This window comes from Clavelina lepadiformis, chromosome 2 (genome assembly GCF_947623445.1).
Source record: "Clavelina lepadiformis chromosome 2, kaClaLepa1.1, whole genome shotgun sequence".
Taxonomy (NCBI): domain Eukaryota; kingdom Metazoa; phylum Chordata; class Ascidiacea; order Aplousobranchia; family Clavelinidae; genus Clavelina; species Clavelina lepadiformis.
The window spans coordinates 18,763,518-18,784,361 of NC_135241.1; the positions used below are offsets into that span (position 1 = coordinate 18,763,518).

General features: G+C 36.7%; 3 protein-coding genes and 1 long non-coding RNA gene across 5 annotated transcripts; 2 read left to right on the forward strand and 2 right to left on the reverse strand.

Moving 5' to 3' along the window:
* Positions 1-757: 757 nt before the first annotated feature.
* Positions 758-17,970, forward strand: LOC143445248 (transcription factor IIIB 90 kDa subunit-like). 2 transcript variants are annotated; one of them, XM_076944197.1, is made up of 17 exons: positions 758-911; positions 5,384-5,584; positions 5,683-5,757; positions 5,902-6,075; positions 6,184-6,215; positions 6,300-6,372; positions 13,780-14,023; positions 14,327-14,490; positions 14,771-14,827; positions 14,914-14,970; positions 15,101-15,235; positions 15,307-15,476; positions 15,700-15,771; positions 16,243-16,437; positions 16,640-16,837; positions 17,187-17,313; positions 17,540-17,970. In XM_076944197.1, exons 2-17 carry the CDS (start codon positions 5,404-5,406, stop codon positions 17,593-17,595), a joined length of 2,010 nt encoding a protein of 669 aa, XP_076800312.1. In that variant the 5' UTR covers positions 758-911; positions 5,384-5,403; the 3' UTR covers positions 17,596-17,970. The 2 variants fall into 2 exon arrangements, with proteins under 2 accessions (XP_076800312.1, XP_076800313.1); XM_076944198.1 differs by lacking the exon at positions 758-911 and adding an exon at positions 1,636-2,259.
* Positions 3,053-4,237, reverse strand: LOC143445251 (uncharacterized). Its single transcript, XR_013113798.1, has 3 exons — positions 4,126-4,237; positions 3,526-4,073; positions 3,053-3,188 (listed from the first exon to the last, which is right to left on the reverse strand). It is a non-coding gene; the product is annotated as an uncharacterized LOC143445251 (long non-coding RNA).
* LOC143445249 (BTB/POZ domain-containing protein 6-B-like) lies at positions 6,400-9,429 on the reverse strand. The gene is made up of 6 exons (XM_076944199.1): positions 9,063-9,429; positions 8,451-8,656; positions 8,217-8,364; positions 7,901-8,102; positions 7,587-7,832; positions 6,400-7,491 (listed from the first exon to the last, which is right to left on the reverse strand). The coding sequence occupies exons 1-6, from the start codon at positions 9,161-9,163 to the stop codon at positions 6,898-6,900; spliced, it is 1,497 nt and encodes a 498-aa protein (XP_076800314.1). The 5' UTR covers positions 9,164-9,429; the 3' UTR covers positions 6,400-6,897.
* LOC143445250 (uncharacterized) lies at positions 10,956-13,672 on the forward strand. Its single transcript, XM_076944200.1, has 5 exons — positions 10,956-11,284; positions 11,366-11,496; positions 11,622-11,845; positions 11,956-12,114; positions 12,209-13,672. Exons 1-5 carry the CDS (start codon positions 11,122-11,124, stop codon positions 12,756-12,758), a joined length of 1,227 nt encoding a protein of 408 aa, XP_076800315.1. The 5' UTR covers positions 10,956-11,121; the 3' UTR covers positions 12,759-13,672.
* Positions 17,971-20,844: the final 2,874 nt, after the last annotated feature.

Consider the following 20,844-nt stretch of genomic DNA (forward strand, 5'->3'; position numbering starts at 1 on the left):
CTTTTGTCCAGTTTTCTTTAACCATCCATTTATTGTGCAATTAAGATGTTCATTGTCACTTTATATATTTTTTTATTTATTTCGGCTGTTAATATTCATGGTTTTAATGTTAAGCAACACTTTACATCTTCCAATAATGTAGTTTTTTGTGTTATTTTGGTTTTAAATTCGTTAAACTTAGGAACTATTTTGTAGGTTTGGTGGCCATGCTAACCTACCATCTTACAGCACAATTCTGTTATTGTTATCTTGCATGGTTTAAGCCCTTGGGTTTTGTCACTTCTACCTGCTCGTTAACTGTTTATAAAAATGTGTTTTATTGTGCTATAGCTACAACGGTTATCCTAACCTTCGCTCCGTACAGGTAATGGCAAAAAAGAAACAATACAATACAATGTAACTGGGATTACATTACAAACTTGCAGTTACTCCACCACATGTTGAACAGCACACCCTAATCGAGTTTTTGAAAAGGGAAATACCCTAAATTAAAGTAGTTTTGAAATTAGAAAAAAGATGATTAATCTGGAACATATTTGTACCAGTATTATCATAAGTAATATTTTAAAACTTAATTTCCTATATTGACTTTAACGTTTTATAAACAAAAATCTATAACAATCGCAAGCCAAATATTTACAGCAGGGTAAACATCAACATTTTGTTTGTAGCCTAACAGTTCATGAAATTTCACGCTTCAATGCGGATGAGTTAAAATGGCGAAATCTTTCATAGTATTACGTGAGTTACAGTCTTTTTTCAGCATTTAACAGCCGTTTGGGCAAGTGGCGTGTTTGGTTGGAGTGCTGAGTTATCACGTGAAGTGAATTGTAATTCTAACTGCCCGGGTTCAAATCCCAAGCTTGTCTGTTGCTGTGGATTTCTGTTAAAATTGTGCCTTCTTGAAAGAGGTAACTGCTTGGAGTTAACAAAATAAATAAGTTATTGAGCGCAGCTGCATCACACACGTTGTGCTGTTGTGACTGTGGTCGGTTGTAGCATATCTGGCCAAAGGCTACCTGGACTATTTTAGCTGCATGAAGGCTTCGCATTTAATTAACTAGGTTACAAAGGGCCTACAAAGCGCTAAGTATAAATTTATTAAATGGGGTCTAGAAGTGCACAACCACTGGATACATTTGTATACTAGACCCCAGCTACTTAAATTGTGACGTCATTTGGTTGTGCACTTCTGCACTAGACACTTGGTTTGGAAATGGAATTAAGAGCATTGTGTCAAGTTGCACAATGTTCTTAGTTGCATTTCAGAAATTACCAAGCCCAATTTTCGTGTTCTATTGTATAGTTTATATTTGCCATTGACTGTTGGGATCGAAAATTATTACGTTAAACTTGTTATGTTATGCGTCATAGAGAAGCTGACTTTTTACCACTACTATAACATCATCCAAATTGTGTGCATTGACATTATCATTTGTTACCGCTGCAAAAGGCTTCCATGCTACAGGAAATGTTAGCGTTCGACAATAATTGCTAAAGAAAAATTTCAAGACATGGCTTATTCCGCTCATATTTTTTCTTTGCTAGTAGGTAATGAAAACAAAGAGACGACAGCTGTAAATGGCAAATGATTAATTGTGCTCGTTAATGACATTTGAACTTTGGCACATGAATCCACTACCTGCCAATGAAATAAATGTAGGCCGTGGGCCAAATTTGAAAGTTAATTAAATTGTGTTTGTGCAGTATTGTAATTAAGATATAAAACGCAAACTAGATAACCATGTGTCAAATAACAAATTATCGCAACCAGTCTTATTTCATTTCTGTTTTTAACACAGTTGTAAATCTTTGCGCTGCACAGTGTTATGGCTTTAGTATGATAGTTCTGTACATGCCACAGTTCTTCATTACCGCTGTACATAGCATTGTATTCACCTTTTTCGTTAAAAGTCTTTAGTGAAATGACAATGCGACAAAGCGCCTGTTGCCAACATGAGCAGCTGAAGCTTTTTGTCTGGTGAAAAATTTGATCTCATTCCCATCGATACGTTGTTCTTATCAAAGCAATCGTTTTGAAACATGGTCAACAAATTAACTATGTGAAACCCTTCAAAGTTTCAATAGTAAACCGTAACATTCATGTTATCCTTTTCGTAAATAGATATTGATTTCAAATCGTGTAGTTGCAATGAATTTCAGTATTCACTACTTAATAAAACCTAACAGAGGAGAATATGAATGCAACGATTTTAATAACACAAGTTGAATGTCAGCCAAAAAGCATCTCAATTACTGGTACGTTGACATTCAAGATTTTCAACAACAAGTCAACAGACTTAACAATTACTTAACGTGTAAAATTCCTTAATTTTGTTGTTTAAAGATGATCACGTGTGGTCTGTTTATCAAACAAATGTAATTCGGCCGATGAAACATAGATTTTGTTTCCAGATCTTTGGTCAGGCGTTTAAGTTCCCTCTCGTTTTTTGTCACAATATTTTCGCCAAAAAGGGTGCTTATACGCCAGTATAAACGGTAAAAAATGCTTTAAAACACACGCAGTATATACAATACAAAAAATAGTTACCCAACCTTGTGAATAAAAATCCATTTTTAGGCTATGTGGCAAGTAGCTAGTTTAATTTTTTTTACAATCTTTTAAAGCCTGCTGTTATTTTCTTTCAAAAAGTCAAACAAAAGAGATAAAGACAAGTGCTTTAAACATGAGGGATTTTGGCCCAAATAAAACATTATGTTGGCATGGATTATAAAAATTTTTGAAATTTTGTCATATATATATTTTTTATTTGGGTTTTCAGATTGATATCCAAAACCTCGAAAAAATTGTAAAATAACAAAAAAATATAATACTTTTTTAATACCGATACAACTATACTTAACAATTCACAGTTTGTTGAAGTTGCACTATTTTGTTCTTTTTGAGGGGTGACTCTGACTTCACAGATATTTCTGCCTAATTATCCAAAATAGCTATGTCATCAATAAGTTAATTACCTTGTTGACAAATTTTTAATGATATTACCACTTTAGCGTAGCCTCACTTTAGCACTTCAAAGAAATAACAGTGACATAAAGAATTGGGGCAAGCAACTTATGCATGAACAAAACTAAATCGAACATACTTCCCAAAACTTATGGTAGTTTTTGTGCCCTTACAACAACTTGCAAAATAAATCTTTAGAGATGGCTAAGTAGTGCACTACCTAAAGCAGAGGTCGGGAACCTATGGCTCGCGAGCCAGATGTGGCTCTTTTGATGACGACATCTGGCTCGCAAATAAATCTGAGCTGGCATTTCTCAGCACGACTGTTACGAGCAAAACTTTTTCTGTAATTTTTCATAACGCATTAACAGTAAGAAGCATGATATTAAAGAGTAAATTCAGACATTCATTGTCGCCTAAAATTGTTGGTTTTGCTTAAACATGCACACGTTAGTTGCATTAAGTGTTAAAAAATATTACATGGCTCTGATGGAAATACAATTACAAATATGTAGCTTTCATGGCTCCCTTAGTTAAAAAGGTTCCCGACCCCTGACCTAAAGGATCTTGCAATGACACCTGACATGCAAAGTTCCAAACATTACCTAAGCGTGTACATGATCGACATGGTTGTCGGCCCCAGTGGAAAGTACGAATGTTAGTTCAATTCTTGATGTGTGCTCATAAGCAAGGAACATAATCGACAGCTCTGCTGCTTTCAACAGACTGTCGTACTTAAAGTTCCCCATTAGATAAGTCCCACAAGAGGGTGAACATCTTGAGCAAGGATTTGCCCTCAAATCAACTGGCCTGGCATTGGGGACAAGCAATCACCATCATGGTTAAGATGTTCATTGTATATGAATATATATGCTTACTGCAATTGTGCGTGAAGGGTGCTTGTTGCCAAATAATTGTCAACTAGTGACGCAAAAGGCCAAAAAGCACAATTGAAATACAAAAGATAAGCTTCTTTTTACTTTCAATAAGACAAGCAATGATACTGCAGCACAAATAGTTAGCAATTAATTCATCTTATTCTTTTCATTTTTTAAGAAAGGTGTCAAGTGTATTTTATTTGGATGTGTTTAGGATTCAATTAATGCTTATTCAAGATTTTGGGTACTGGGCTTGTATGTAATTTTCCATAGTCAAACATTGTAATCCTGGAACACTTCTTTTTATCAATCTAAAACTATGATTTTGTGTTGTTTATTTTTGTTTGGCTTGTTGATACATCATCAAATGATATTGGTTTTGTTAATGTGAAAATTTTGGTTTACAAAGACGCTTGTACATATATATCGAAGATTGGTCTCATTAAATTTGCAGCAAACAGCAGAGCATAGTTTCCAAGTGTTTAAAAATAAAAAACTTAGGCTCAGTTTCCACCTAAAAGCGTTGCTTAAATATAAGGTGAGGTTTGATACGTGAGTGAACTACATGCAATGCGTTAAAAATAGAACGGATGACATCTGTTTCTTTGATAATTAATGTATGTCAGATAGTGAGAATTTTGAATAAATGAACTTTGGAATGATGAGATCCCAATTGTGAGATCCCACCAATGTGTGTTATAATAGTTATGAAGTCAGACAGCATCATATAAATTGATAAACAATTGAGGGCCTGTTGGGCCTAGAAAAAAGTGTGAATCTCCTGGTGTGTTGCATTATGTAGAAAAGTTTTTAAAAAAACAAATACTTGAAAAATCCCATGGGGGATTCCCTAAAATTTTGCATATGGATTTAGAATGCTTTAGGCCAGTCGGTGGACTGAAAAGCATACCAAAATGTTACAATACAAACTGTAAATACCTTGGGGTAATTGCAAACACATTTTTTTGAAATGTGATAATGTTTTTGCATTAGGTGACTAAAAGATATTGTCAGTAAAACTAACAGCCATCTGAAGTAAAACTAATAGTCATCTAAATAAGTGGATCACAAGATGAAAAAGGTAAAGAAGCACTGCCTTAGTCTATCATTTTATGAAATATTAACAAAATCACACATTTGAAACTCATGCGATTGCCTGCTAAACCAGGGGTGTGGTGTTGAGTTGTTTAAAGAATTTATGGTCAGTGGAGTCGGAGGCTGTGAAATTTTCTTTATTGTCATTCCAACTGATTTCTTATTAACATTAGAAACTGCAGTGGTTTAGATAAAGCCATATTGTTTTTAGGAATGGTAAAAACTTAGAGTGGTTATTACATAATTACGGAGAAGTCATGAAATCAAAGGTATTTTGCACCGGAATCGACTCTACCACCCTGTGCAAAATTCAAGACTAGATTTTTGAGTCAGAAAAAACATATTTCACCAATTTTTAAGCATTTTTTGTTTATGGATCATTGAACAACATCGAAAATTTTTTTTAAATTTCAGAAATTAAATTCACTTTTTATTTCTTTAGATCACACCCTATTGTAAAAGATGGGGAAAACTTGCCCCCATTGCAAGTCGAGTGATCTTGATGTCGACCCATCACGTGGAGACACTGTGTGTATGAGCTGTGGATCAGTTCTTGAGGAAAACACGATTGTATCTGAAGTTACAATTCAGGAAAATGCAGATGGCTCGGCATCAGTTGTTGGACAGTTTGTATCTTCAGAAGGTAAATACCGAATATATCTAGTGCCAATCAGGGATGGCTTATTTTATATTTCAAGGACATCTGAAAGACACTTAACCACATGTGTTATGGAAATTCAGGTAGCTACAAGCCATATCTATCTGGATTTCAATATGGAATGGGCAAAGAGTCGAGGCAAATAACTCTTGATAATGGTAGGTGTAAAAACACCATAGAAACAGTACAAATAATAGAAATATTGATATAAATATGGATTGTAACATGCGTTATACAATGGAAATATTTTGAGAATGTTGTAACATTTAAAGTAACCTGGCACATTGAATTCTGTTTATTAGGTAAACAACAAATTAGAGAGCTTGCTGGTCTGTTGAATCTTAATAAGCATTGCACGGACACAGCATTCAACTTTTTCAAGATGGCAATTATGAGGCGACTTTCGCGTGGTCGTCGCATTAAACACATTGTTGCTGCTTGTTTGTACATGACGTGCAGGACGGAATCTACTCCTCGTATCCTCATGAACAAGACTTCCTTTAACTATTGTTTTTGTTTAATTAGAAACTAATGTGACATGTTTAGCTTAGGTTTCCTTAAATCTTTATCTCTGATAACTTCAGACATGCTACTGGATTTCAGTGACATCACACAGGTAAGTGCTACTTTGCCTACATAAAGTTGCCACATTTGAAAATTATTGATCATGACAGATTTACAGTGATATATTAATTTTTAGGTAAATGTCTTCACACTTGGAAAAGTTTTTCTGTTACTGGCAAAAGAACTGCACATACATCTTCCTGTACTTGGTGAGTTGAAAAATTTGTTAACTTAGCTTTTATTATTAATTAGTTTATTTTGCATCAAAAGTAAATAAATTTAAGGCTGGCAAAAAGTTGATTTGCAATAAAAAAAACAAATAAATTTGCACTTGAAAACATGCAATATAGCAGCAAGCTTGAAATAATATGAAAAGAATTTTATCAAAACATATAAAACTCCAACCAGTTCACATTTTTTCTTAAAACTGGAATTACACAAAAAGTTTTTAGCAGGGGATTTTATATTTATTAAGTAAAACAAACATAAACTCTACATCCGGGAAATCTCTGTGGATCCAGGACTTAAGACCTAATTATAATTTTAGAAGAGGCAAAAGTGACAAGAGGTGCACCTACGTTACTTAGATTTTTGAAAGAAAAACGTAATGTGGACTGGTAATTTAATGCGGTGCGCTGAGACTGGGAGATAACTTTACAACATGGCTACCGAGTAAAAAAGTTGACAGCAACACTGTAGTTAACACAAAACACTGGAACTGTTGTAGTGTTATGTCATATTGTACCATGATAAAAAATTAGTTCAGGTATTTGCCCACCTTGGACCCCTGTTCCATTTGTGCTGTCACTTGAGCACTGGAACTGAATAGCAATGCCATCACAGGAAACTTCGGCTAAGCCTTCTTGGCCAAAGTAGCTCAGTTCATTGCCATCGAGGATGGCAGATGCTGTGTAAAATTCATTCGGTTCGCACTGTATTGGCTGACGAAACCAGACCGGGAAAGTCTTACTGCAACCATCGGAGAAAAACTCAGCTGTTTCTTCAGCTAATTTCACTCTGTTTTGTGACAATTTTATGTACACAGAATAGTTTGCAGCTCCAGTACTTGATCCGTATAGGCCAAATCCGGCAAGAAAAATTCGTTTTTCTGCCATGAATTTTATTGAGTCACATCTCCCTCTGTAACGCCATTGGTTGCTACGATAAGCAGATGACTGAAAGCGACGGCAGCAATGTGGAGTTAGGCCTCTTCTTGAGTGGATGGGAAATTGTAATACAGGTTTAGTAGTAGCCGAATACCACACAAAGATGTCAATTATTTCTTCTTTCGTCAAAATATCTGAAGTTGCAGGCCCATCGGCAAATTCCTTCAAAAAAAATTGATGATTTAGGTTTTACAACTAATTATTATCGGATTAGATTCATTATAGTCATTTTGAGAAATTGTTGTTGCTATAAATACCTGCAATGACATTGCTGGTATGCGGATCAGATAGATTACTTCACCGAGGACAATTCTCTTGCTTCTACTGGAAGGTTGCAAGCCTTGTCTTTTACACTCGGCATCTGCCCACCTGCATGCTGCATCAAACACCACAGTTTCTTTGATGTTAAGTGTATCACGTGAGAGGATGGCTTTAAGTGTGCTTAAATCAATGTCAACAAAGCCGTCAGCTTCAAGTGCCAGTTCTGCTTGTGCATCAATTACCTAGTAAGAAATAAAACTGTACAATCTATGTTCACCACAATATCAAAGCACAATTATCAACCACACACCTCCCAACATCTCTGTGTCAAATCAGCTTCTTCAAATAAACAGCTCTGTGAGAGCAATATGCATGCGTTTTTGTAACTTAAGCTTGTTTCAAGAAACTGAACGCAAGCTTGCGCGAGGTATGGGACAATATACTTCTTGGCAGCATATAAGGTGGCAAGAACTGTGTCAGCTTCCAGGCAAACTGTGTCACAGTAAAGATACCTACAGTTGGCAAAACATTTCTATCACACATCTCCACAATCAATATTTCAACAGTAGAGCAATCTACATGCCAAATGTTTTGTTTCTTATAAATTTACAACCAGTTGTATTTACTTGAGCATTATGAGGAATGCTGATGGCTCCACATCCGGAATAATAACTTCATCCTTATTCTCTGCTAAATCCCCGTTAAACATTGCAAAAAATACTGAACTTCCGATGGCCAGAACATACTTATGGGCAGGAATTCTTTTTATTGCTCCTAGCAAAATTACATGTTGATCACTTCAGTTTTTAAGAAATGTATCTAGTTTTCAAGTCAAACCGAGTGGCTCTGGTGTTAGTTACCTTTGGAGCCAACAATGAAATATACATCACTCATTAGTTCGTTGTTAAACATAATGGCATTTCTTTCACGAATTGTTGATTTTGAATCGTTTAGTTTTACTCCATCATTGCTATCCAAATGCTTAACGTCCTTTGATCCTCGGTCAATGATGCCAGACTTGGCCTTCGATTTCAATGAGCTCTTCTTTGGAATTGTTTCAACTGAACTATAAAGAGACTACCATGACGTATGGAAATCTTATATTTTTTGGAAACAAAGATTTACACCAAAAATGCCAATATTTTAAACATACCGATTTTAGCATGATTAGGCCAACAAACAACTATATATAGTGAAAACTATCTTAAGAAAAAGAAATTTATAGCCCTACTATACTGCATTGTCATTAAATGTAACTTTAACAAAATTCCTTTATCATTATCCTTTATGGGTGATTTACACCAATTATTTACAGTAAAACAAATCATGTTTCCTTATGAAACTACCATAGAATATAATATGCGCATAGGTATCTAAAAACTGTAAAACAGATATCAAAGTTAAAACAGTGCAATCACAATAATGTTAGCTAAGAAAACAAGACTGGGTAATAATTACTGCGTTTATTAAACCTGTTCAAATGTGGATTGTTTAGCTGTTGGTCATGAATTTGCCCAGTGAGGTTTTCAGAATTTCCGCGAGAATCATTAATTTCCTCCTGCAGGTTATCCATTGAAACGGTTTTAGTTATTCAGATGCCTAGAGCATATTTTGACTTACCGGTACTTAATTTTATACGGAAAAAAAATTCTAATTAAGGCTGTTATTCAACTTTGCAAACTCTAAAAATTAGATTCCTTCCATTTCTGCACAATGCTGTCCCTAACTGTGACTGTACCTAATACGCCTAAGTCAAATTCGTGTTAAAATGGCGCTAAGTTAAAGCCTTATCTGCCTTTAAATGTCGCATCTTGTATTTATTTGTGTATTGTTACGAAATTCATGAGTATAAACGTTACTTTGCCTTTGTGGTAAACAGTAAATACTGTACTTATGCCATGTTTTGACTGTGCTAATTTTGTGACTAACCTGCTGTCGCTTTTTTCCTTTATTTTCTTCGCCTTGGACACACGGTGTCAGGCGCGATTTTACGAACGACAGTTTTTAACATCGGCTCGGGATTTCGGCAACGTCTCGTACAGGAACCGACATCTGTTAACTGCCCGGTTGTTTATTGCCATTTTCTTTGACTGTTTGAAACGTTATATCAATACCACATAATTCTATACCTAAAGCGTTTTGTTTTGCTGAAATGTAATATAAACATTAAACAACCTTAATGTTTTACATAAAATAATAATGTAGGCTTGTTTCTAGCTGAATTATTTACGTCGAACATACAAGCTAGGTTGCTTGATGACTTTCTTGACTTTGCCTAAGTTTTTTTATTCGAGAATATTTTCAATCAATGCGATGTTTGGTCATAATAATGCAAAGATGCTATAAATCAGTATTAGTCCGGTTTCATGGTTTCATTTATGGTGAATCTCAATACTGTATTCGTAAAACAGAAGAGTAGTTTCATTTGCCCCATGTACGTGAGAACATGGAACGTTCAACAACTGATAGCTGTTGAACGGGCCAAGTGCTTGCCCGTGAACGAGGTATGAGTGGCGGACTTGTATAACTTATAACCAAACGGCATAAAGAGAATCAAGTGAAAAGGAAACATTTCGTTGTAATTTCAATGGAAGAGAATGTTTGTTTAGTCTTTGGAGGCATCTCTGTTTATTCAGGGCTTTGCTGAAGAACCAATCTCTTGAAGTGAACTTCAGGCCTTTGAGAGTTCTTTCAGCAGGTTAATTATGTTGACCACCGCTCTAGCTTACGTGTAATATCTGGTAGTCATAGGAAATTAGTAACGCAAATAAACGCACTTTTTGTTGTACAAGTTATTGAGGACCTACCATACCTAGTTTTGATATACAGGAGTTATCTGTGCAAATAAATACTTCGATAACTGGTGCTTTAAACACCAAGCCGAGTTTATATTGTAGGACTTGTAGGGGCCGCCAAACTGAATGAACGACTATTAATTTATGTCCGAAAGTTAATTTTGCAGACATTTTCTATGAATAGGAGCTCAGTCGTTTGTTGTTCAAGACAATTCTCACCACTAAAGTGCTGTCAGGGTGTTTAGTTTGTGCCTATAGTAATGTTGTCAGCCTATTGTCTTCGAAATCGCTTTTTTTGACTGTCAGTTATTCATTCAGCCTATTGTTCGGAACAGTTTTCGCGTGTACTAAAGCTTCAGGGTGCTTTAATGGCACAAAGTTTAGCTAATTATGTCGTGAAGCCAGTAGAGAAAGCGTAAAGCGCACTTCAGGTCGGACTTGTAACAGCAAAGTTACAAAAGCTAGGATTGTCGCAGTCGTTTGGTGTCCACAGATTATTATTATTCTTGTCAGCGCTCAGTACTAAAAAGCAGAGGTATAACTAGGATATAAGCTGTTGAATGTTGATGTACACAGTGTGTTTTTAATCACAGATATCTTTAGTATTTTGGCTTGAACGTTTTTCTTTAGATTTCAGGCCTTTCTATAGCCTACACTTTTGTTTAAATAACTCACGCTGGTCATAGCGCGGTTGTCAGGATTTATTGAAATAGTAAAACAAACATTGGATTAAATCATGACGAGTGCTAATAATAAACTGAGTTCTACACACGCGGCCTACCATCGTTTCCTGCAACCTGCTTATGAGCAGATGATTCTGCATCATGTTTATAAAAACAAGATAAATCTGAAGTCAGGAGCTTCGGGACAACTTTTACACAAAAGGCCGAAAACTACAGGTATTTAAACATACAAAATAGCCTTCAATTTTCCTTAAATTCTCCGCCAAGAACTAGACTAACTTCAAAAAACTGCCTCAGGTTATTTGGTAAAAAAACGGGAAGGAAGCAGTTATCCAGCTGATTCAACTTATTGGAACCCATCAGCGAACGACAACTGGCATTGGCGCAGTTCAACCGCTTCAGTGCCGCCCGATGCCGGTTATTTACAGGCAAGTAAAGCCATGACACCCAGGTAAAGAGTAGACCACAAACATTTTCTTCGCGTTTTCTGAAATCGGTACTTTGTTAAAGTGAGTATCAGCAAATGTTTCAAATGTAACAATATTTTTGGCAGGATGCTCCACGTACACCGTCTCATCCGCAACTAACAGACGAATTCAACTTGAAAGCTTCATCCCGTGCCAACACCTTCAGCGCCACTACGAGAGTGCGTGAAGTCCCAGTAGCCGGGATTTACAAAAGAGAAATTCAGGAATTCAGGTCACGAACTCCTTCCGGACGAGGCGTAAGAGCGTCTGCCATCACTTGTCGATCGCTCGTTACGTCGCAAAGTGCAAAGTAAAACTTATAACTCATTACCAAAACAGCAATAGACGTTGCAATACGTATTTAATTTCCGTTTCTACGCTGAATAAGGTGACATTGATAGATGTGTATATTATATTCAGGGCTTTCAGCACCGGTTCACCTAGTATTTACGGCCAAGGAACGTCGAGCCAAACTGGAGGCGAGCAACCTAGCCGACTGCACAGAGAGCACGAACAGCTTCAGCTCACGAGAGAAAGGAAGAGACAAGCGCAAGTCACATCGCACAGAATCGACCGCATGTAAGAGAAATAGCAGCTGTTGCTTCAATTTTTCCCATTATCACGATCGTAATGCAAAACGCGTACAATTTGTGTAATGTTTATTTTTCATCAGGTATTACATGCACGGATCTTCAAGCAAGATTCATCAGAAGTACACCATAACTGATGACGAGCTTAGTCGTCTGAAAGCGCTCGCAATCTCTCGTGGAATGAAAATCCCCGTGTCTGTTGGCGCGTTTAGCTCCAAACGCGGATCCTCAATCAGCGGACCTCATTCTACTCCCAGGGGGGAAGAGGACAAGGATGACGATTATGACCTTGATCGGCAAGGAAGTGCGAAGACGGTCATTCCGACCGCCGATACTTTATCAGTAGGAGGAGATCCAGTATCAGGTGATGAAACTGAAAAAGAAGAAATTGTCAATTCCAAGGAGGATCGATCAACATCCGACCACGAAGACGATGAGCAACCTCAAGTCGACGAAAAAGAGCAAGACGATGGAAATCCTCCTCATTCGGAATCAGTGGACGGAGAGAAAACTCCAGATTGTGAAGTTCATTCCATCAAATCGGACTCAGCTGTTCTAAAACAGACGACGCAAAGAAACGTTACGTTTTTAACGGACGCAGATCACGAAGAAGATGACGTAAATGCCACATAGTTGACGATTTTCGTGTAATTAACTCATATATTATAATTATAGCTTCTCATAATAGCAGTGATGAAGGTTAAGCAGAGAAAAAGTTTAGTTTCTGCTGGTTTAAGTGGATATATACTCCACTTAAAGAATTAATTCATGGCAATTACGATAGCTGCAGTAAATATGGGTACGTTCTGATACATTGTTGCGACGTTAGTGTGTTTACCATACTCTCCTGGTGAATAAGCTGTGGGGTAAATCTTTTAATAGGTACTTAAGTTTGTGCGACTACTTTTGTTTCGGGCTTATATAGTAACTTCTGATCCCTGTGGCGTTTACAAGAATTTTTAGAGTGTCACCCGATACTGGCGCGGCCAAACAAGTTTCTTTCGGCGTTTTGTTGTGTAAGCCGCTCATCACGCGTCAATACGATTTACACGTAATTTCATCTTCAAACACGGATACTATAGGAATGTTTTGGAACAAAACACAGACTTCATTCATCCAGGTATTTACATCTAAACTTTTTTAATGGAGACTCCCTTAGCCGCACAGGTATTTTAATACTTGTTATTGAACAGTGCTCATGTTGTTATACCTATTCATTTCGCTGCGTTTTTATTTTTGGCAAGCCGTTTAATTATAGCCGCTTTCATTGTTACATATAAGGTTAAATTTCTTTTTTTGTTATTTTGAAAGAGAAGCTTTTCCTGAAAGTACTATCCTGTTATATTCGACCTTATTCAGAAGAAGTGGGGTGGGAATTATCATCATTGCATTATTTTGTTTTTTTTTATTATCCCGCTGATATAGCAAATGATTGTAATGTAAATTGTGTCTGTTATTTGCTTATTTTATTAATGCTTTTACGTATATGCATATGTGTAGTTCTTTATAAAACAGTGCTAAAATTGCAATACAGATCTTTGAACCTATACGTCGCCGCATTTTCATTCTACCGGAGCGTACAAAGCTATAAAAACGTATAGAAACCTAGTTGTTTCGAAATAATCATTATTAATCATAATGTTTTGTGTTACAGATCCATGTATGTACATCACCCGCTTTTCCCATCGTCTGGATTTCGGTGAAAAAACTCACGATGTGTCAGTGACAGCCATGCGACTGGTATCCAGAATGAAACGTGATTGGCTGCACACGGGCAGACGACCATCTGGCCTGTGCGGGGCCGCGTTGCTGGTAGCTGCCAGATTGCATGGGTTCAACTGCGATATGGACGACGTGGTGAAGGTCGTAAAAATCGGACACGATACAATACGCAAGAGGTATGATAAAATAATAATTGCAGAAGCCAATCTTGTTTTAACTGCCAAACCGCATTCAGTGGTCTAATGTGTTGATGTAGGCCGATGTTAAAACAACTTACTTTGCGTTCAATTCATAATGCAACGATTCTAAAACGAGAATGTTTGCTGGATGTGTTGACAGACTACTGTAAACGTTTTAAAATAACTTCGCTTAATCGTAAATCATTTTCATCATCGTATTTGAGAAATTGAATACAAGCTGTAAATGTTGCGTGCGGAACACAACGATTGTCGTTTACATTCAATAACAACTACCGCCAGATTAACTGAATTTGAATCGACTCCATCGTCAAAATTAACGATCAACGAGTTCATGAACATCGACCTCGAAGCTGAACACGACCCGCCAGCTTTCATTAACGGAAGGATCAAAGCGAAAATCCAGCAGCTTGAAGCGGAAGCTGGAGGCATGAACAACATTGAACGTGGGTACATTTCCTACCGAATGCTGGCATGTTCTTATACTGACTGCAACTGTTTCTTTATAAATTTTGTAAGTTACAACCATTTTATGTCTATTGATTTCAGTGCGCAATTCACCCAACAGCAACTTGATTGCAGTAATACGCATAAATTAGCTAAAGCCAAATGTGGTAATAACAATTATCACGTCTAAATGTAGAGCCTGGTGTTACCGGTATCCAATATGTAGCAATTTTATCCCATATATATTATTAAAAGTGATTTGGTGGATTTCTTTTGTAGAGGAAATTGGAAAGATATCAAATGCAATTGATGATCAGTTGATGAAAAACAGCGCAGGTTCGTATTTTAAAAGCGGTTGTGTTGAAAGCTGGTCATTGCTGTATTCAATGAAATTTGCATCTGAACTTACGCCCTTTTATTAGACACGTCCGGTTCAGAGAAAAAATCACGAAGCAAAGTTATTCCCGATGTTAACGCTGGTATATATTCCTTTACTATTTTATAAACAAATCGAATGGGTATATTTTATTCGCCGTTTTCGAATTTTTATTTAACCTTAAGAAGTTTGTGCGTGACTGTAATCAATTCATTTCTTTCTTAAATTATCAGATATTGCGAGCAATTCAGAAATCCCTGAAGACCCTGACTTGAAAGCAGCTGCTGGATTTATTAATTCTGAAAACCCGGAAATGCTCGCTGAAAAAATTCTTACGCCCGGAAGGAAGGCCAAGACACCCACAACCGGTAAGCTCCATTCCATGTAGGAAACTTATGAAAATTGGCCTATCTATGACCTCTCGTTCGCCCTCTTTTAGTGACGTCACGTCATGATATTGGTCCTGCTCCCACCGCAGCCAGTCTTGGTTTGAAACAGAGTGTCAGTGAGTGCTTGGCTACTCCGAGCCGATCTAAGGTAGAGGAAGAGAAAATGGAAGACACTGGAGAGCTGGACCTGGAAGGAATCGATGATGAGGAGATTGATAAGGTGTGTTTAGCGTTGATCGTTTTGAGATCTTGCTGGAAGACATAATTTTATACCCCTTTTTATGAAATTATATTGTTGTTACTTGCTCTGGTTTGCTTTTGCGTCAATTTGCCGCAGTAATTGTGTTAAGCACATTTTCATTTTACACGATATTAGATTTACTTACAAGGTATACAGTTATTTCCAGCGGCTTAAATTAATCTACTGTGCTCTTTTGTTTTAGTTAATTTTATCACCGCATGAACGCAAAATAAAGGAAAAAATTTGGATGATGGAAAATGGAGGGTTTTTGAAGGTATTTTAAACACAATCTCACTTTTTTGTTTTTACTATGGAGCAGCTTTTATTTGAACTTACTTACTTCATGACCTTTGACAAAATGTTGGTAACGTGTGATACCGTGGTCTATATAATGCATCACCATGAACCTTAGTATTATGATCAAGGTTCCACAGAAATCGCACACGCCCGAGCTTTTTTCAATAATGCTTACAACTACTGAATAAATCGGTTTAAAGGATTACCGCACAATAAATTGTGCTGTGAAATGTAATTACGCGCTGGTGCAATACCGTTGTTACCTACAGTATGATCATATTTATGACAATGTATGATATAAATGCTGTTTTTTGGCTTAGATGAAGTAAAGAACGTTGGAAGCAGTTGTAACACTTTTAAGAAGTGTTCCCGTATAAAAATCCTAAAACTCATATTTTGTATAAACTCATTTATCTTTAACAAAGTATTCTCCGGATTTTTTTTACAGGAATTGGAAGAAAGACGGGAACAACGTCGCATCGAGGCAGAGAAGAAAGAGAAATCGAAACCAAAAGCTCGTAGGAGCAAGGCGGTCCGAAAGAGCGATTATTATGGCGATTCAAAGACAGCTGGAGAAGCGATAGAGAAACTTATGTCACGCCAAAAACTTTCGAATAAAATAAACTACGAAGCTCTGAGAAAGGTAATTTACTATCTGCTACAGGCAATTGGTACAGCAAATTTGCACATTTATAACGGAGTTAATGACTAATAAGCGCCTACTATATTTACTGTAGGTATTGTTCTCAAACTTTACGTCTCATTAAGTTGATTGCTATTTTACATATTACTTATTTTCTATTAAAAACTTCATCAGTTGTCTGGTAATATCTCTATAAAAACAGGCGACCGAAGATGATGTAATCACAAACAAAAGCAGTACTAGCTACAAGACCAAGTTATCACCGTCGCAAGAAATAAAACCAAAAACCTCTGGACTCAAGCGGGAATCAAACCAGGAACCTGTGGTTCCTGTAAAGAAAGCCAAAATACAGCAAGCGTGTTTAAATCCAAGTCAAGAAAAGACTAAACCGGAGGAGAAGGTAATAAAATTCATTTCACTGAATGCTAACCAATGTGCTCTCATAGCAGTGGTTCTGTTTGCCGGGATCACGTCAATTAACCGTGAACAAATTAACCGGCGACAATTGGTCTTGATCAACGGACCGGCAACAAATTGGCCGGCGACACAAATCAACCGCTATGCATTTTAACCGTACAATTGTATGAAATAAGTAGTTCAAATTAGCATTAAATAAATTTTGTTAAAAAAGGAAATCATTACAAACAAATATTTACTTTACATATAATATACTACCATCAACCTAAAAACACAATAATTCAGCGTCAAAGATGACGTTTAGTGAGAACCCTAAATGTTTTTTTGTTCAGCCGACCGTGATTGAGGAGAGTGGGGTTGTCATTCACCACGAACACGATGAGGAGGATCCTGAAGAAGAAGAAGATCCTGACGACAACAACCAGTGCATGAGCGCTAGTCAGCTCATGCACCAAGCTGGTAGGTTGTATAACGATCATCCTTATGAAAGATTTTATTTGATTATTATCTACTTGCTTTGCGTATTTTGATTAAACTGTATTTCCTTGTTCTTATTTTGTCCTAAATTGTTTATCATTGTGTATTTGGGCGTAATTACTACACCAGTTTACAAAGGCAATGATATCATCTGTCTTGTACCAATCGCACATACGTTTTTAAATAACTTCTGCAAACGTCTTTTTAGGTTTGGCAAGCAGAGCATATGGTGACGATTTAGACTATGGCGACGATTACGACTGACCTTCACAATTCACACGAGTATGAGCCCCTAGTCGTTAAAGTCGGCATTTTGATTGTGCGTCCAGGGGAAATGTCTTAAAGGTGGTGGTGCTTGCAGCATTTGCAAAGAGCTTGTAAACTCAGATTGAGGCAAAAAGGAATGGATGTGTTGTTGCACGAAGCCCAAACTCCTTCGTATTCTACTCACTATGGTTTCAGTTGAAAATGCCACGCAACGTGGCTGTTCTTAGTACTACCTCTTGATAGAAAATTTAGATTTTTTTCTCAAGTAATTCATGTACATAGTTTAGACAGATCTATCATCTATGTTAAGTTTCATCTGGCTGTAACTTATGTCCATTGATCTATTCTATTTATTAAAACTTCGCAATAGCAGCTTGTTATTAGTCGTACAGGAAATGTTAAGTCACAGGGCCTCGTTCTATCCGCGTTTCAATCTTCTGATTTTTGACCTTACCACCAGTTGATATATTCTACATATCATTGACAAATGATGATGGTAAGGTGCGTTTTGAAAGGAAATTTTATCGCCCGTAAAACTCGTTGCACGTGAAGACCCAGCTCACCTCTTAACAGCAATTTTTAGACGTTAGGCTACAGATAAGAGGCGAATTCTGTTCAGGCTAACAACGGCGGCAATATTTTCTATTGGCGTGAAGCTGGTAACGGCTTCCCTTGTTACTTATTCAATATCGGTAAGTATCTTAGTTTAAGAACAGACTGTAATTAAATGATTAATCTATAACCAACATCATCTGCAAACAAGTAACTGAATAAAAGCACAAAACGGGCAATCAAATTTATATTTTAAATAAGTAACCAGGTAAACGGTAACTAACCTCACGCTTGTACCTATTTTGTCCACAATGATCTGCACAAAAACTGTGGCATTTAAACAATTCTAACCATTGTTAATGCAAAATTCGAGAAATCCATGAAGCTTCAATACAAGACTCTTGCGATATGATTGGTAGGGCAATGACCAGCTCTGCTTTTCTAAAGAAATGAAAATTTTCTTCGTTAGTGAAACATGTCTAGTACGTGCACACATTGTGATAGTTTAGGCCCATTACGCTTGTTATGATATCGTTTAAACTTTAAAAGTAGAAAATGAAGCAGGTTTTACTTTTGTGTTACCCGGTTACCGTTTCACGAACTGTCTGCTACTTCACTTTTGTGATTATACTCACAGAAGCTTGATTCTTGTTTGTTTCGTCATCTTATCAATTTTTATTGAAAGTTTCAAAAAATAGTTAGACCATGCGTTTGTATGCTAAAAATATTTATTAACTTTTGTTCCGTCCGCCACGCAGGAACCCTCGGGCGGAGATTGGCGATTGATAAGTTAACAACGTTAGTTCGTAGTAAGTTGTCTATCACTGACGATGATGACGAATATGTGCTCTTTAGAGTTGTTAGAGATGGTCTTTTTGACGGTGTGATAATTTGTGGTCTTTTTTAACCAATTACTGATTACTTTTTGCCCGAGACAGTTGGCGCTTCTCTGTTAGTGCAGTCGGGGCCTGTAGCACTGCAGTACATTTGGTTGTCTTGCTTGTTGTGGCTGGGTCTTTTACTTATTTATTGCTTTGTCGATTCTTTATTTGTGTAGATACTTGAATTTTAAGTTTATCAAAGCCTATTTTGAGGTTATTAGTAATTTGGGTCATCACAGACGGCTTGTAAGTTAGATGCAGGACTGACATATCCGTCCGTAATTTGGGCGGGGAAAGGTTGTTGAGTTTCCTGGTGCCTCTGCCGCTTCTTTTTTTCTCACGTAAACCTTGGAAATGCTATTTTGACGATCTCGCTGAAAGTTTTGTATTGCCTGGTTTGCCTGATATACGTATGTAAGCTGCACTACATCGACGGTAAAGAAATTCCGGTATAGTCTCTAGGCTGCACAAAAACGGCGAATATTATTTTTAACGTTGTCCAACGTAACCCAATAAAATAACTTTAAATTAAAACCTTATACATACATATCTTATAATTCAACTTTTCTCACTATTCGTTCTACCAACATCCTGGCACAGTGCACATCATCCTTGCAACGGAGTGTTTGGTAAAATTTGATGAAATAGGCTGTTGGTTTGAAATAACTTTTTTATGTGCAACTAACCTAAAATAATCAAAATCAATTTATAATCAAAGAAATAAGCTACACATGGACGCGACAAAAAGCAAACCTATTTTACATATCACAGCAGTTTTGCAGCTAACACTAAGCTATTACATAAATCCTACTGCCGGAGAAACTATACTTATGCCCGAGTATTCATGCGTGACAAAACAACGGACAATGGATACTCTCCCGCTTTACCTACTTCTCACTATAGTGCTTCGGTAATAGCTTGTAATGTGTAACCAGTAACGAGTACAAAATATCAAAAATATGGAATACAGATGCAAGGGAATACTGCACACGTGTTGTCAACCTTGTTTTTTCGAAACGTTGGTCATTTTTTGTAAGGTGACGATTGCCCAGCCACTCCCAAAGAAAATATATTAAGTTTACATTTTTTATATTTATAACAAGCTGGATATCAGCAGCTCGGGTCATTGCAACCACCTCCGGAAATTTTGGAATTTATGACGTCTAGAATTGCGTAGAATACATTAAATTTTGCCTTTCTTTCAAAAATGTGCAGTTGACCATGGAATTTCTTTTTATTGAAATTGTCATTTTTTGAAATATTTTCTTCAAAAACTCTTCACAGGCCATTAAATATTTAACATTTTGTACTAATATTTATATAGAGAGCCTACTGTATATATAAATGATAAAAGTTAAAACCGTCAAATATATGACAGCCAAATGAAGTATTAAGTATATAATCATACATTTTACTGCTCCACTACTGTTGACCTCAAAGCACGGCACAGTTAGCCTAGTTGATATAGCCCTCAGCCTACTTTTACAGTAATCAGTTAGCCTACTCAATGAAAACTTTAGTGATGTGCTAAACCTTAGAGTAATCACGTTATAATCTATGAGTCAACATTCTTGACATAAAAATAATAAGCACACAATACAAAAAGCGAAGTAGCCTACTCCCAGTGGGGTGCAAACTGATAGGCTATGCTACATTATTCGAAAATTTAGTAATGCAGTCGGGTATTTACCCAAAACAAGCGTTTTTCTCCCCATGAATTCTTGACATTTGAAGGCAAAGGTCAAAGGCGGTTGTGAAAGCACTTGAAATATTTCATCGTGTTCTGCCTCAGAGTTCAGACGATATTACCGCC

Bases quoted from the DNA above. Each gene is read 5' to 3' on its own strand.
- LOC143445248 (XM_076944197.1), top strand. From the start codon at position 5,404: ATGGGGAAAACTTGCCCCCATTGCAAGTCGAGTGATCTTGATGTCGAC. The intron at 15,236-15,306 runs GTAAGCTCCATT...GCCCTCTTTTAG, and splicing joins GGCCAAGACACCCACAACCG to TGACGTCACGTCATGATATT. The intron at 15,772-16,242 runs GTATTTTAAACA...TTTTTTTTACAG, and splicing joins AAAATGGAGGGTTTTTGAAG to GAATTGGAAGAAAGACGGGA.
- LOC143445249 (XM_076944199.1), bottom strand. From the start codon at position 9,163: ATGGATAACCTGCAGGAGGAAATTAATGATTCTCGCGGAAATTCTGAA. The intron at 8,365-8,450 runs GTAACTAACACC...TAATTTTGCTAG, and splicing joins TTTCATTGTTGGCTCCAAAG to GAGCAATAAAAAGAATTCCT. The intron at 8,103-8,216 runs GTAAATACAACT...TGCCAACTGTAG, and splicing joins GCATTCCTCATAATGCTCAA to GTATCTTTACTGTGACACAG.
- LOC143445250 (XM_076944200.1), top strand. From the start codon at position 11,122: ATGACGAGTGCTAATAATAAACTGAGTTCTACACACGCGGCCTACCAT. The intron at 11,846-11,955 runs GTAAAACTTATA...TATTATATTCAG, and splicing joins GTTACGTCGCAAAGTGCAAA to GGCTTTCAGCACCGGTTCAC. The intron at 12,115-12,208 runs GTAAGAGAAATA...ATTTTTCATCAG, and splicing joins TCGCACAGAATCGACCGCAT to GTATTACATGCACGGATCTT.